Here is a 16,981-nt window from a genome sequence, read left to right on the forward strand (position 1 = left end):
TGTGTGTGTGTGTGTGTGTGTGTGTGTGTGTGTGTGTGTGTACGTGTCCATGAAGACTCTGAACCCACCCACCCCCACCCCCGCACATTCCTTCATTGTTTATATCAGCTCCCCCAAGTTAAAATCAAAATGCATGGTGCTGGATAAAAAAACTCTGAATTGAATGGCCATTTCTCTAGAGATAAGCCGAGAACCGAGCTGGCCCACATGCCACCTTGTCCCTAGTACCTAGCACTAGCCTCGTTCCAAGCACCTGGTCAAAGAGAACTTGTACTACTCAGTACTTGGGTATTAACATTTAGACGAATGTGCTAAAACTCACAGGAATCACGTGGCGGGATTTCTGTTCTAATTCTCTGTTGTCCTCTGTTTCCTTCCCAGTACTTCATTATGATGTTCATAGTGTATGGTTTTGAAGTGGCATCTTGTATCACAGCAGCGACACAGCGAGACTTTGTGAGTATGGTTCCCAAAGCATAGAGCAAAAATGACGGCCACGCTGGCTGGCACGGGAGCAACCGACATGCTTTAAACCCTGGCTGTGTGCTGGTCATGCTGATATGCACACTATTAATGAGTGTGTTTTTACTTAATACTCAGAAACCTAGAATGGGAAGTATTGCTTGTCTTTTCTAAATGAAAAGAGAGAGGCGGTTCCTTCAGAAAGAGCAAGGGACCTTAAAAGCAAAGAAAGTTATCTAAAGACACATAACTGACGAGTGACCACAGCAAGACTTCCGATCCTAGGAAATCTGATTGCCAATGCCCAGCCTGTGATCCCAGCATTGGTCATCACTGGACCATGCTGTGGCCTCCCTGCACGTTCTGCCTTGTGGAAGACACAATTCAGACTCCTTCTTGTTCTATTTCTCACTGTTTCCCTAATCTAATCCCATCTTAGAACACCCGTCTACCCCAGTCAGGCGGTAGTTTCTTCTTCTATGGAAACCCACAGCAGCCTCAGCCAACTGTGCTCAGTGCCCGAGTTTAGCCTCTCTCCAAGAGGATGCTCAGTGTCCTCAACAACCAGCTCCGCAGAAGATGTCGCCTTTCTTGGGAGCAGGTGTGCTGAGGCTCCCTCTTGTGTCTTCCCCAACCCCTGCAGTTCACAACCAACCTCTTCCTGAAGCAGATGCTGGTGAGGTATCAAAACAACAGCCCCCCAACCAATGATGATGAGTGGAAAAACGCCGGCGTGACCAAGACCTGGGATAGGCTCATGCTGCAGGTAAGGCGTGTGGTCCTGCGGTGGGCCACTGCACATCTGAACCAGGAACAACCTGAATGTGAGTGGGAGTGAGGTCAGTGTCTCCAGCGGCTTCCTTCAGGTAGAAACTTGTTCCTGGCGGGGTCAGAAATGCCTCTTGTTTACTGGTGAGGGTGAGGAAGGGGGAATGCTAAACACGACTCAGTGAGGCCTCGGGATCCATATTTTATATCAAGCTATAATGCTGATTAGCCTACCTTTATAGAGTGTATGTTAAAAAAAGTTAGATTAATAATATGTTCTGCCTCTTATGATGTTAGGTCTCCCTTACATTGACAGAACAGGGGGCCTTCTCCCCCCGCCACAGCAAACTCAAATAGTGATAGGTACTTGTCTCACCTTTTTATATCTCCTATGAAGAATTCTGCTAAGTATCAGGAGATGTGATTTGATTTAATCACCCAGTTTTAAGTGGCCATCATTCCATATATCCAAACTTATTCCAAATAACATCAGAAGCCCAAGTCTTCCAAGAATATTGCCCCATTTTGTCTTTTGTGTATAACCTCTAATATGAGCCTACTCTTCATTGGCCCAACACACACACACACACACACACACACACACACACAACTCTCTCACACACACACACACTCACATACACACACACACACTCACACATACACACACACCTCTCACATACACACACTCTCACACACACACACTTACACACTATCACTCACACTCACACTCTCACATACACACACACACACACTATCACTCACACTCTCACACACACACTCTCACATACACACACACACATTCTCACATACACACACACACTCTCACATACACACACACACTTACACACTATCACTCACACTCTCACACACACATTCTCTCTCACACACACACACACACTCACACATATCCCAGCCTTTCTGTCTACCACTTTCAACACTGTCTTGACATCCTGCTTCACTAGAAACCTGGCTGGCCCCTAGTGTGCCCTGCCTGTCTTCTTACCCCCATGTGCCCTAAGACCTAGAAATTGATTAGGTTTCCCCCCTTCTCTGCACAGCTTCTATATTCTCTCTTCCCTTGGTTCCCTCCTTGTTCAGACACTTGAAGTCCACGCCATCAGCCTGTGGTCTCCTTACGGGGGCTTTTTATCAACACCTTCCAGTCATCCCCTGCTTTCACTGAGGATTACAGTATCGACAATGCGTGTGCATGCATACACACACGCGCACACACACACACACACACACACACACACACACACACACACACACACCACAACACACACAACACAGAATTAGTCTGTTTCCTGGTTAGCTATATCCTATACCTAAATGGTGAAATTGCACGTTATTTCAAGATGATCTTTGTCCTTAGATTTGCTTAGTTATATTCATTCTAAAAGTTGAAGGAGGCCTATAATTTTTGCTTCCTCCCTGAAACATTTTAGCAAATAATGGTAAAGAGAGAACATAGTATGGATTTTATAGCCTCTCTCCAGTGTGTACAGAGTCATGGGCATCAGATGTGTGTCTGCTTGACCCCCTTTTCTTATGTAGAGGGACAGGTGTGTGCCACCAGGTCTGAAATATTTTTCCAGTTTACTTTCTCCTTTATAAAATGAGGTGCTGAAACGGGCCTTTAATCCCAACACTCAGGAGGCAGAGGCAGACAGGCCTCTGTGAGTTCAAGACCAGCCTGGTCTACAGAGTGAGTTCTAAGACAGCCAGGGCTACTCAAAGAAACCCTGTCTCAAAAAAAAAAAAAAACAAAAAACAAAAATAAATAAATAAATAAATAAATAAATAAATAAATAATAAATAAATAAATCTAATGCATAATTACTTTAGGAAAATAGTACAAATACAGAAGAGAAAAACAAGAATAATTGCTAATGATGTCTTTACTACTAAAACTTTTCATTTTATGATTTTTAAACGACTGTATTTCTCTTGTGTTAATGTATCTTGCTATAAATATTAATAATAATAAATGACTATTAGGAGTTTACTATGAGTAGGTGCTGTACCAAGTAAATTAATTATATTAACACACTTGATCCTCACAAAAATTCTGTAAGATAGGTCCTATATTCATTTCAAATTTATAGTCAAATGAAATAAGCCTTAGAACAGTGGTTCTCAACTTTCCTAATGCCACAACTCTTTATTGCGGTTCCTCATGTTGTGGTGACCCCCAACCATAAAATGATTTCATTGCTACTCCATAACTCTGATTCTTTTTTTGTTTTGTTTTGTTTTGTTTTTTCGAGACAGGGTTTTTCCGTGTAGTTTTGGTTCCTGTCCTGGATCTCACTCTGTAGACCAGGCTGGCCTCGAACTCACAGAGATCCATCCTCCTGCCTCTGCCTCCTGAGTGCTGGGATTAAAGGCGTGTACCACTGCTGCCTGGCTGTCATAACTGTGATTTTGCTATTGTTTTGAATCATAAAGTAAATATCTGATATGCAGGATATCTGATATGCAACCCCTGTGAAAGAGTCAGTCCAACCCCCAAGGGGTTGTGATCCACAGGTTGAGAACTACTGCCGTAGAGACTTACATTGTTATGCCCATTAATGGCTGGTAAATTAATAACATAAAAACATTTTGTAAACTTAGAACAACCTTGAGATCCAGCTTGGAAATATTTGAGTCATGTAAGATATGGTATGCTTTCTAGTACTCTCTCCACAAAGCTTTAGGTTGTGACATTGATGGCTTTGGTATGGGTCATAAAGATAACGTTGTGTCTCTTATCCTCTGGCAGGACCACTGCTGTGGTGTAAATGGTCCATCAGACTGGCAGAAATACACCTCTGCCTTCCGGGTGAAGAATAACGATGCTGACTTTCCCTGGCCTCGGCAGTGCTGTGTCATGAACAAAGTTATGGAGCCTGTCAACCTGGACGCTTGCAAACTCGGAGTGCCGGGTTATTACCACAGTCAGGTGAGTCCCCTCCCCTCCGAAGACCTAGCAGGAAGTGCTTCTGCGCTTTATGAAGAAAATAATAGTCAGCTGTGAGTAATGTCGTAAGGAAGTCTACATGTTTCCCCTACACCTCGTGTTATCTAGTTCCGTCTCTGTGAGTGCTCATTTAGAATTGCTGCAAATTTAATTTTAGTAAAATTACTGCAACATGAGGATTTCCATAGCACAAACCAACTTGGTGTCAATAAAGATAATCTGTGTAATGTCTAGAATTGGTTCTATGAGAAATATCTGCATTAGAGGAAAGCATGCAAAATGTAAATCGGAAAGGTTGATAGACAAAGAGAATAAATATTATTCAGCTCCAAAACAATGGCAGTTGCTGAGGTCAGAGGCGGGCAGTGTTTAGCAGGATTAGATTGGAGATTTGGGCTGAAATATTTACATGCATATGGTTTTTATCAGAGTGCTTCTGGGCTGACGAAAGTGTCCTGATGATGATCACGAAACACTTACTGAGGTCTTCCTGAAGGCCAGATGTTGTGTCCTGTGCCACACACAGACTATAATGCCTGGGGTGCTCCAACATCGCTGCTGGCTGTGCTCTGTGGTCTGTACATGATCGAGAGAAGCTAATCGGGCCTTGCCCGAGTTCACACAAAAATTAGTAAATGGCTGCCAGGCTTCAATCCCAAGCCATAGAGCTTGAAAGCATAGACACCACATCCATAAAGGCTTGGAAATAGTCCTTCAAAGTCTTAGTGAGCTTTCCCAGACCCTGTAAACCAGCGTCTGTTGACACAGCACACCGAAACACTCTGCTGCCCTGCTTTGGGAGTGGTCAATGTGAGGAAGCCTAGCAGTATGTCAGTCTGTCAAATAACTGAGAAGCATCAGGCTTTTCCCTACAGAAGTAATGCCACAAGCCATCCATACATCTGCAGTGAGCGACGCCATTGTTACACCTGGCGGGTACCTGGACTGCAAGTGGATGTGTTCATTCACAAAGGACATGGGAGTGATACCGATGATTTTGTAGCAGAGCAACCCTCACTGAGCTTTATAGCTACCTTGTTATGGCCTTGTTTTAGTCAGTTATACTCAGACTGTAATAAAAAAATAAATGTATTGCTTATAATCAGCATAAGATGTAACCATCACTCCAACTATTCAAACTACTCATGAAATGTTTTCAGCATTGGAAGTGGCCCATGCACACCAGTCTTTACTGAATTACAGTCATGTGCCAACAGTGTCTTCTCTCTAAAAGAAACAAAAAGGGCATCCACCTTCCAATTATTGCAAAGCCTTGTCTTCCCCCTGCAATACAGAACACTCCAGCTATGGAAATCTACTAAAACCACTTACTCAGGCTTAGATAGGTGCGTTTGAAGGCGAAACACAAATCCACTCCTTTTCTTTCGACTGTTTTGGGACCTGCACACCCATCTGGACACCGTCCTTTGACCTTCCCTGCCTTCCGTGTCTCCATCTCCACCACCAGCCAGCTGAACCACAGGCATAAAACATCACCAGTCAGCCCCACTCTTCAGTGGAGTTCCCAAGTTCTGACATCTCTCCCTCTGTTCCTTCGCCCCCACTTCCTCAATCTCACTCACTCTTCACCCTGAACCTAAGCAGATCTATCAGCCTGACTCCCCCATTTTGCTCCGCCAGATTCCCATACATCCCACTTTCTGACATACAGGTGCCGCTAATTCCAACTCCAGCAATCCTTGGCTACACAAGAAAACAGTCCACCCAATACCTGCTATGCTTGGCTGCTGTTTTTCAATGTACCTTGTCCATAACTTTCTACGAGCTGCCTTAAGGACTGCATTACTTAGTTCTCTATCTCCAGTACTTGACGCAATGATTGGCACAAGACAGATACTCAATAACTGTTCGGTGGGTGGATAAGGGAATGAAGGAGTGGATGACTCCCCCTTCATAAGCATGTTGAAGATTTTCAACACTTGCAATGCTCCAAAGTGTTGCTACGGCTATAAAAACTGGTAGAAAAGAGAGTCTAAGCATAGTAATGAGGGAAATGAGGGAAATCAACCAGAATTCCACATAGTAGGTCAAACACACACACACACACACACACACACACACACACACACACACACACACACAAAACACTTAGGCTTCATAAGCATTGAAAAATGCTACATACAAATTCTGATGACTTTACCTCAAGAATATTAATATATACTAAGAGAGTAAAGTCCCAATAAAATGATTAGTCCTCCTGGAAACTCAGTAATGAGTTGGAAAACTGGAGATTTTGACTGTGAGTCCCACAAAGACAAGAGTCCTTTCTGTCTTGCCCCAGCTAAGTGACCAAGTCAGGACCCAGCACCTGGCATAAATTGTCTTTTACATATAGTATTTGATGAATGATTACCTCCCAAGATTTTCAAGAGAATGGTAGTGTTCTGTGTTTTCCAAGTGGAGATTGTAAACATTAATTAGTATCCTTTAATTGTTTGTTTTCTTGTTCTTTCATTTATTCATTCATTTGTTTAAGATAAGATGTCATTCTGTAGCTCAGGCTGGCTTTGAACTCTTTATGTAGCTCTGAATGGTCTTAAACTCATTATTATGTAACTCAGACTGGCTTTGAATTTATAATTCTCTTACCTAAGCTTCCTAAATGCTGGGATTACAAGCTCTCATTCTGTAAAGTATTATTAGGTACCTACTAGATGCCAGGCACTCAAAACCTCTGCCCTTGTGGAGGCTGCTTTTTATTATAGATGACAAATAAGGAACCCACTGCACACAAATACACAAATTCCAGGAAGTGGCAATGCCAGGGGCAGACATAAAGCAGGGTTTGTAAATGGAGTATGATAAAAGGAAGCTGCTTTTTCTGCGGCTGTCCAGAACGCCTTTGTTGAGATGATATCTGCAGAGTCCTGAATTATGTGTGGAGATGGGGAACTGGAGTGTTAGGGAACACTTCTAAGCAAAGGAAGCAGCCTGTACAATCCTTAGCACTTTGGAGCCTTACAAGGCCAGAGTGATTGTGAGATGTCTAGAAGGGATGGGTAAACCTAGATCTAGTGAGTGGGGTCAGATGTGCTAGGCCCTGTCCCATGGTCTGCTGAATCAGTAACACGGGAGGATGCCCATGCATGCTCTTCTTGGAGATGGGCTTAACCCTCAAGTGAGGCCCTGGAGGGGCCAGAGTGGTACAAGGAAAAAGACTTGGGAGTGTCTGCATTTGTGATACTTTTAAATAGACCCTAAAGGATTTGCTTAAGTGTTGAATGTTGGATAAAGAAAGCAAGGAAAATTTCAGGAGTCTTCATTTGGGCATTCTGCAATGTAATAGAGGAATTGAGGGAACTATTAAAGTACAGGGGTGGAGGAAATCGGCATGTATATGGCTTAAGAAGGTGAGGACATCGAATCATGGGAGACAGAACCTCAAGTGCACACCTGTAGCCACTGGGTGGAGCCTGAACTTCATGGCCGACCTAGAATAGTTGTTGAAATTTGCAGACAAATCCAGCACACTTGCCTCTGGACCTTTCAGTGCATGGAATCGCCTGGCTTCTGCATTTCCTGGGTGTTCCCTGTGATCCCTAAGATTGTGTAGAGTCCCTTAGATGGCAACTCTAGCCTTGCGTGGTTGTCAATTATTAATCCAACGGCATCAGTTCTTATCTCTGCTCTAGCCTCTCCATATTAATGTAACTCATGCTGCCTTCCCAGGGCTGCTATGAACTGATCTCTGGACCAATGAATCGGCATGCCTGGGGAGTTGCCTGGTTTGGATTTGCCATCCTCTGCTGGACTGTGAGTATCCTCAGCACATGTTTTATTTCAGAAAGGGGCAATAATGAGAGACCTTGAGAAGGTCCCTCGTTAGTTCAACAGTCCTAAAAAGTCTGGACACCAATTCTTGCAGCTAAGGTAGTCAGAAGACTTCTACCACCAGACCAAGGATGATGGGCTCCCTTGAGGAGTGGGATGGCAACCTCCCTCCTAGGGAAAGGATGGGCCTACTCTAGAAACCCTTCTTCTAGAAGTCCCAGATAAATCCACCTGGGCTTCCTAGTGAACTCCAGCTGTGTTCCACATTGAAGTCATTCATTGCAACTAGACTTCAAGGCCCATCCTGTCACCTCTCTAGACAGCTTCTGAGGCCCAACATTAGCTGTCTAGCTCCTTTCCATGGTCTCATCACTTTCTGCTGCCTCTCTGTGAGGAAAACCCAGGGAGGTCAGAGCCCTGGCTCCCAGCCCTGGCTGCATATTGAAACCTCCTAGACAGACAGAACCTGTATGTACCAACCACTCTGTGGTTCTTCACTTGATCCTACAGCTGGGCCTGGGCACTTCGTTTTATTTGGCTTGTGTTTGTGTTTTGATTTAGTAATTTTTCTAGATGATTCTAAATTTCTGTTACAGCTGAGAACCATGATATTTGGGAAACAATCCCAACTTTGATACTGGTTACTCTTGTACACCTTGAAATGTGTTAAGGATTAAAAAAAAAAAAAAAAAGCTATTTTTCTCTATGTGGCCAGTGTCTACTGACACTTACTTCCACTAAGTATAATGACTGAAAAAAATAAATATTTAATAGTTATGAGTTCATATAAACAACATAACCCTGATAAGAAAATAATAACTATTTTACAAAATGAAAAATTCATGAAGTAGTATTGCTTTGAGTGTTCCTCTGATCCTGTCGGAATCTGGCTTGGTAAAGGAAGCTGGGTCTCTCACAAGTGCTCCTTCCTTCACTCTGTGCTAACACATCACCAGTGCTGAAGGACAGGAAGAAATTGGACCCTTCATTACAGTGTGTTGTTATAAACAGGAATATTTTGGTAACCTTATTCAAGATGAATATCATGAATATTCCTTTGAAACTATGTGCCCTTCTGTACAAGCTTCTTCAAGATCAGTTGCAATACAGAATCTGAAACTAGATTAATGAAGAACTTTCTGTACTATTTGCACAAATCTTGGATCAATACCTAAATCACGAACTGGCTATTTGGGGAAATGCTGCCTCATTATGCTTCACAGCATTTGCTGGTGTTTGTTGATTTCTTTATGGGACACCAAAAGATCATATTCATTAATACTGTCACCCTGGAAAAGATCTCAAATAGGATATCAATTAATTCTCCAGAGATCTGACTTTTTGCTTGAAAACTCAAATTTATTATTCATCCATATATTGTTAAGTGTTTTCCTTGAGGTAACAGACTAATTTTGTAAGTTTTGAAGAAAATATCTGCCCAAATATCCAAGCCTAAGTAACCATAACTTCTTAACTTTTTTTTTTCCAAATAAAAATGGTGTTTTAAGAAAAACAAAGTTGGGTCAGTGTATAACCAACTACGTATGTGCTTTCCTTTTGCACAACTGTATTTCAATATGCCATGGGACTTGGTGTGTTTTTTATCATACAGAATATTAAAAGGATGGGTAATCAAAGGTTACAGTACAATAGGATCGGTAGGTTTGGTTGCTCCATGAAGGACGATCCCAGATAAATCCCTGCCTCTTCCTTCTCCCCACAAGCGCACAGCCGTGCAGAGTACACCGAGAACTAATGCAGTTCAGTGCCTCTGCCTTGTCTCTCTCTGCGACTTGGCAGTCTTACCTTGTGCTGATCTTGTATCACCAGTGCCCATGTAAAAGACACTGACGAGGCAAATGAAGTCCTGTTACCTAAATATTCTTGACCTCATTGGCCCCTGAAGGGTGTTTGTGTATTATGCATTGGAAAGTGCTGAGCGAGAGGGTATAAAATGAGGGAGAAGAGAGAGAGCTGTTCCTTCAGGAAGTGTTTTATGATCACTCTTAGGAGTTCATGTCTGTTGTGAAACAATGTCCCAATGCATATTTGATGCTGCCAGAGGCCGAGGGCCAGCTGTTCTTAGTTCCCCAACACCTAGCCTAACCGAGTAAAGGCTCAGTTATTTACTAAGTCCATTTAAATGACAACAGGGAAGTGTCCATTGGTCCTGTGTTACCACGAGCTACAGGACATTTAAAGGCTTTTGAGCACCATGGGGTTGCCAACTGACTGTACACAAGTATCAAACTCTAAATGATAGATATTGTGAATCTCCTGAAATTCAGGAGAGGGGAATAAGAGCTAGAGATATCGAGGGTCTGCTATGGATGAGACATCATGTCAGCTAGTCTTCACACGAAACGCCCTCAAGATCAGTAGGTCTGCCCAACAAGGAACCATCCTTGAGAAGAACTCCTAGCATAACCAACTCACCTCTGCTCACAGAGGGGTTTCCTGTTCTCAACCTGTGTGTCGCAACTCCCTTGTAGATTGCATATCAGATATTTATATTATGATTCATAACAGTAGCAAAAATACAGTTATGAAGTAGCAACAAAATAATTTTATGGTTGGGGGGTCACCACAGCATAAGAAGCGGTATTAAAGGGTCACAGCATTGGGAAGGCTGAGAACCACTGCCCTAAAGCCTGTTGGGTTCTATGTCTTTGCGTTTGTTACTTCCCTGTGCTTCAAATTCTTCAGAGAATTTTGAGAACAAATGTGCCTGGTGCATACAAGTTATAATAAACATCAGGCCCAGTAATTATTTCATTGTCTCCCTCATAGCTCTAGATCTGAGGTAGAGGGAGAAGGTATGAAGTTTATTTCACACAGAGACTGGGGCTCAGGAAAGTAAAATGGCAGGGCTAGGATCCCTGGGAGTAGATGGTAGATCTGGAACAGGCCGGACTTTCCAACTCCACACCTGAGTGAGAGGTTTTAGGCTCTGCGGGAGTCTTCAGAGGCAGTCATTCCAGGTGGCAGGCATTTTAGGAGGAAAGGGTTCCAAGATTAGAAGGAGAAAGTGACCCAAATGCCTGGAGATGTAGCTCAGTTGGTGAAGCACCTGCTGAACACGCCCAACCCCCAAAATTATACCCCAGCTCTGAACAATGCAAGTATGGTCGCCATGCCTATAATCCCATTATTTGGAAACTGGAAGCAGAAGGGTCAAAAGTCCAAGGTCATCCTCAGTTACGTAGCAAGTTCAGGGACAGCCTAGGCTACAGGAGACCCCATCTCAAAAATAAACAAATAAATAAAAATCAAAAAGATAAATAATCTAAGCAGTTTCTATCTGTAGCTGGAGGGCCAGCCTCTAGTCACCACCAGGGTATGAAAAAAAAAAAATCCACAAATTCAGTGAGGGCTAAACCTTTTCTATCTGAGGGGGAAAAAATAACAGAACACACTCTTTCTGATGGTAACTTTATCTTTTACTTCATATAAAAAATCTTTCTCTGAAAATCTCTGTCTTCACACAGCTACGTCTCTTAACATACAACTATATATCTCTCTTTGCAAACACACATCTCAGAATCTCTTTCTGAAAAACCTCTCTTGCTCTCTCTCCTGCCTAGCTTCTCATTCTCTTTCCTCAGCTCCTTCTGCACACCCATAGCACACACACACACACACACACACACACACCACACACACTCTAACACACACTCACAGCTAACTCTTTCCACAGCTCCTCTACACAGCATCATCTCCTTCACACTGCCCCCCCTCCCCCCCTCTCTCTCTCTCTCTCACACACACACACACACACACACACACACACACACACACACACTTCTACATTATTCACTCACTCTCTCACCTTACTCTCTCTCACACAGCCACACTCTGGACAATTATATGTTACATTTTCAAGGTCTGACCCATTCTCATAACATATGATAAGTCATGCAGTTTTTCTCAGGCTAGGAAGCTCGTGCTGACTGGCCAATGAGTAATGCTTGGCCAAACACGTAGCCTGAGTGGTTAGTATTTCCAGAGAATGTCATTGAAATTCAGGACTTAACAATCAACAGTAGTTTGCTGAACCTTGAGTGGTTGGGGTACATGCAGAAAGAGAATTACTGCAGAGGGTTATGTCTACCAAAGTTGCTTCATATTTGACCTTGATTTAGCAATGAATACCTGGGAATTTGTCCTTGTGTATTCTCAGCTGGTCTGTTTTTGAATTTTTTCTGAAATCTAAAATTAGCTGTCTTTGTGAGTGAGAATACTGTTACTTTCCTGTGTCAGCTATGAAAAATATTCTAGTATTATCAGAATTATACAGATTAAGCAGAAATCATCTTCCTGACTATCCACAGCAGTGTGTGTGTCCAAAGATGGGATATTTTCTCTCAATAAATACACAGGCAGTAGGGAGAATATCCATAGCTGTTATTAAGGAAGAAATGAAGTGGCACATGAGAGAAATTACAGACAAAAACAACCAGTCATTTACAGTCAGTGACTCAACAACCTTGCCAGGTGGGCTCCCCATCAGGTGGGTCTGGTGGGTCGATCTGTTAAATACTAGTTGTCACCTGCTGTATACTCCCATGGCCTCCTGCAAGTTTCTAACTAGAAACAGGATCACAGGAAGTCCTTAGCTTTGATAACAGGCAGGAAGAATTTCCCCAAGGCTATTTCAGTGCAGAAATGAGTAGAGTACTTGAGAAGTCAGAGAGACAGCGTAGGAAGTGCTGGGCACACAGGGAATGGAGAAATTGCTCTGAGTGGCAGATTGTAAGCAATGCTCTCATGTGGAATGGACACAGCCACAGCTGGTCCCTAAGATTACCGTCACTTAAATTACTGCTAGAAACGCCATGTCGCCTAAGTCTGAACAAAGTGAATGTCATTGTTTTATATTAAGGTGGATGTTTTTAAAATCCTGTCTTAATCATTTGTTTTCCTTTTCCCATTTTAATTCTAGTTTTGGGTTCTCCTGGGTACCATGTTCTACTGGAGCAGAATTGAGTATTAAGCACACAGTGTCTCCGCCATACCTCCCTCCTCCGGTGACTCTGGATTTGGTGCTGGAACCCGCTGCTTCGTCACATGCCTTCTGTGTGCTCCATGGCGACAGATGCTTTTCTCACTCAAATGCCAGTTCAGGTAGAATGGGCTTCCTTTAGACTCTCAGGCTGCTGCAGTCCTCAGCAGAAATATTTCTCATCCTTGGCTAACATTCTGCAACATATTTATGTACTATGAGACAGAAAATTTGGAGAGTGGAGATGACTCTCATTCCTGCTCATGTTTAATGTGGGGGCACAATGACATTCGAGGGAACCTGCCTTACCATCATAAGCTCTGTCTGCATTTAATAGCAAACTCAAGAAACAGGGAGCCTGTATCTCTTACTATTTTCTTCGACCTTGCAAGGGTTTTGCTTGTCACAGTGTGGACTGGAGGTGGGGGGGAATTGCAGAGCTGCGCCTCTGCTTCTGTCTACACTGGTGGTGCTCCTGACACACCCACCACCTTTGGATACTTTTTATTCTCTGGGATGATCCTTGATTTTCATTTAATAAGCGTTTCCGACTTCCTCTCCTGCCCTGTGGAGTGACGTGCGTTTAGCAACTTCATTCTCGGTTAATTGAAAGTATATAAACGTTAGGGACATGGACACTGCCCATTTCACACCAGCTCAGTCTTTGCCCTCCACGGTTTCAACGTGGCGATCCAAGCCAGCTATTAGAGCAGGTGATTTATAGGACTTTTGTTTGCTGTCAAAATAGTTTGATCCTGCAGGAAGTCCTGACAACTCACCATTGTTTGCTTAACAAGAGGCCCATAAAATATGCCCACTTCCTCTGATTTCAACTGCTCCTGCCTGAATCTAACAAAACAGGGTTTCCAAAAGAAGAGCCCCAACTGTGGGGATTAAAGCAGAAGAAGTGGGGGACACACACCCGTGAGTTCCTGCTGGCTGACGCACTGTCCGGAAGGACAGGAGATGGCTGGAATTCTCTTTCTTTCCTCTCTTGCTACACTGACCTTTGAAGCTATTGCTCCTCTACACTTGGAGCCAGCACATGTGATACCAGCAGCCCAAGCATGATCCTTACGCAGAGAACACGCCCAGCCCAACCGTGTTCCTTATGCAGAAAACACACCCATCACTTAGGAACAGTCAACCCAGGCACTGGAAGTCCCGCCTCACCAGGTCCCTGTAGTTAGGCAGAACCCTGGGGCAGAGGAGCAGTCAGAGAAGAGGAGTGGACTCCCTTGCAGCAGAAGCCCACTTTCTGACCATGAGCGTAGCTTGCCTCCAGCCCCCTCCATCTGACTTTGTCTCTTCGGAAGAAGGCATCTTGGGTACCAGGATAACACCTGCACTTGGCACGAGGGTCCTCTGTGGTTCTTAAAAGGAGGGAGATGTGTGGAATTAAACTATCTTTCCCATCTGATGCCTTTAAAATACACACACACACACACACACACACACACACACACACACACACACACACACACTGGGAATTGAACCCAGAACTTCATGCATGCCAGGCGAGCACTCTGCCCACTAAGCTGTATGCCTGCCTCCTGGTGCCCTTTGTTTTCCACCATTAACTAGGTTTTTCACTGGGCTCCACTGGCTGAGTGATTCCTGCCCAAACCTACCCCTGCCTTCCCTCTCAGCTTTATGCTCCAAAATGTTTTCTGCTGCACACCCCTCATCTCTTTGTGACTGGATCTCAGCCTCAAAAGCACAGTATAGAAAGTTCCAGCTCCATTACCCACAGGAATAGGCTTTGCTCCTCCCAAACCAAGGAAGGATGGTGAACCCAGGTACCCCAGTGGCTGAGAGCAGTGCCTAAAAGGGACAAGCCTTCATTTCCCCTCCCCGGTTCTGCCATTCCCAGGTGTGAGCTGTGACCACCATGACCACTCCCTTCAGGTCACCCAGGATTTCTTCACAGCTTCCCACTTCCGCCCCGCCTCTCTCTCTGGTGCCCCTGGCTTCGTTCTCTCCTTCAGCTCCTGGAACTGGAAATAGTGTGGCAAGCCTCAGGTGCCAGCCCCAGCTCAGCAGGGTCCAGGCCCAGCGCCCCTAAACCAGGCAATGGACAGGGAAGGCTGCTGTACATGAGAGCCACCCAGACAGGCCATCTGTGAAACCTTCCTTTTCTCAGCCATAAGCCTGTCCACCATCACCAAACCCCAAACCAGCCAGGCTAACTCTGGGGCAAGTTTTATTGACTGCCACACAGAAAGGTCACTGTGTCTCTGGTTGACCTTACCCTTAAGCCGTGGCGGCCTGATTACACTGAACACTTCAGAGCCCACTGCTTGTAATTGTCAGCCCTGGAACCAGAATAAAGAATTTGCTTCTGTTTGAAGCGGTTCAGTAGTATAGCATTTCCTAGCACGTGTGAGGCCCAGTACCATAAAAAAAATAAAACAAACAGTAATACGACAGAGGAGAGGCGGCTGGGTGATTCAGAGAGCTTGCTGCTCTTACAGAAGACTCAAGTTTGGTTCCCAGCATCCTCATCCGGGCTCACAACTGACTGTACTTCCAGTTCCAAGGGATCTGACACTCTCTTCTGGCCTCTGTAGTCACCCACATTTGTACACACATGAGAGAGACAGAGTTTTAAAAGAGAGAGAAACGGATACAGAATAAACATTCAGTTGTGTTCTATCCTCCATTGACTTTTCTAAGCTCCCAAACTACACACTTAGACACATGCATACTCAAGGCTCAAGATTTATTTGAATTCTCAGCAGTCATCAATGGACCCTTTGTCTATTCAGGTGTGCTCCCTGGAGGTGGGACCTCTGAGCCACTTACATGAGTGCACTTTAGAGACCTGTCTGTCTTTCTCAGCAGACATGAGTGCTCCCTATACTACAAACGATGAAAGCGCAACAGTCTAAACTATCTTGGCAAACGAGAACTTGAGACTATGCCTTAAGACTTTCCATCTTGTAGCACATATGGATGACTCTTGGTAGGTGCTGTGCTTCTGTAAGACCTGGGGGAAAGTGGAAAGCATGAGTCTAGCAGAAAACGTCTTTCATCTCCTTCAGGAGTCCATCCACAGAAAATGTGGGCACCTCCAAGAAACACACCCAGCTGGGGTGTAGGAAGAAGTGTGGGTGCTGGTTAAGAGCCAAGTAACTAGGGGTAGAGAGCAGATGAATTCTTGAAAGTCATTTCTAGGGTCCAGAAGATACCAAATCTCTTTAGGAGTCACAGCAGGGACATAGATTCAGGAAAGGTACCCCCAAAGAATGAAGCCCTGGTAGAGACAATATGGAACAATGGTCTTACAGTCAGATGACTTGAATTTGGGCTTGACTCTGCTATTGCCCAACTGTGAGATTTCTAGCGATTGCCCATCTGTTCTGGGCCTCCACCCCTTCACATAGCCCTCTAATCTCAGGAGATTATATAAAAAAAAAAATTACAACCTGTAAGCCTCATAAAAATGAGTGCCAGCCCAAGTAATTTTTGAGAACCAATTAAAAACTGTGCAACCGCCATTCATGACCATAGGGAGTTTCAATGCCCAAACAGCCAACGCTCATATAGTTCTTAGTAACCATGATATGGTAGGCATCTCTACCTTTAACATTCAGAATGTGTGATGCTATGGCACTGACTGTGACCAAATTCGTACGCAGGAATTGGGAGCTTGGCTCCTTTGAAACCAGCTGGGAGGGGTAGGTATTAGCAAGTAGGTACTCCAGGGCTCCAGCCCCTCAATGGGCCTTGGACCACCTTCACAAATCTAATGGCACAAGGGTGGCATGAAGGTCCCAAAAGATTACCCTCACTTCAAGAAATTTTGTAACATGTCATTGTACATTTTCCTGGTGGAAAGAATTAGCTGAAGAAAAGTCAAAGGCATATTTCAGTGGTCCCCAACATTTTGTTAACACAGATGCCTGTGACTAACAACAAAAAGCAGGCAGTTTCTATATGGCATTCACTATATTCTGCTTCTGTTAAGAGTCTGAGTCTCAAATCCCCTA

At 44.1% G+C, this 16,981-nt stretch overlaps 1 protein-coding gene across 2 annotated transcripts in view; it reads left to right on the forward strand.

Moving 5' to 3' along the window:
• The window catches only part of Upk1b (uroplakin 1B), a 28,524-nt gene extending 14,708 nt beyond the window's left edge, over positions 1 to 13,816 (forward strand). For both annotated transcript variants that reach the window (XM_028881583.2, XM_037209756.1), the window contains exons 4-8: positions 382 to 456; positions 1,106 to 1,228; positions 3,998 to 4,177; positions 7,886 to 7,969; positions 12,930 to 13,816. In XM_028881583.2, coding sequence (XP_028737416.1) covers positions 382 to 456; positions 1,106 to 1,228; positions 3,998 to 4,177; positions 7,886 to 7,969; positions 12,930 to 12,980 — 513 coding nt within the window. In that variant the 3' untranslated portion in view covers positions 12,981 to 13,816. The remainder of the gene's footprint in view (positions 1 to 381; positions 457 to 1,105; positions 1,229 to 3,997; positions 4,178 to 7,885; positions 7,970 to 12,929) is intronic.
• Positions 13,817 to 16,981: the final 3,165 nt, after the last annotated feature.

The sequence above is a fragment of the Peromyscus leucopus genome, chromosome 12 (genome assembly GCF_004664715.2).
Source record: "Peromyscus leucopus breed LL Stock chromosome 12, UCI_PerLeu_2.1, whole genome shotgun sequence".
NCBI lineage: Eukaryota > Metazoa > Chordata > Mammalia > Rodentia > Cricetidae > Peromyscus > Peromyscus leucopus.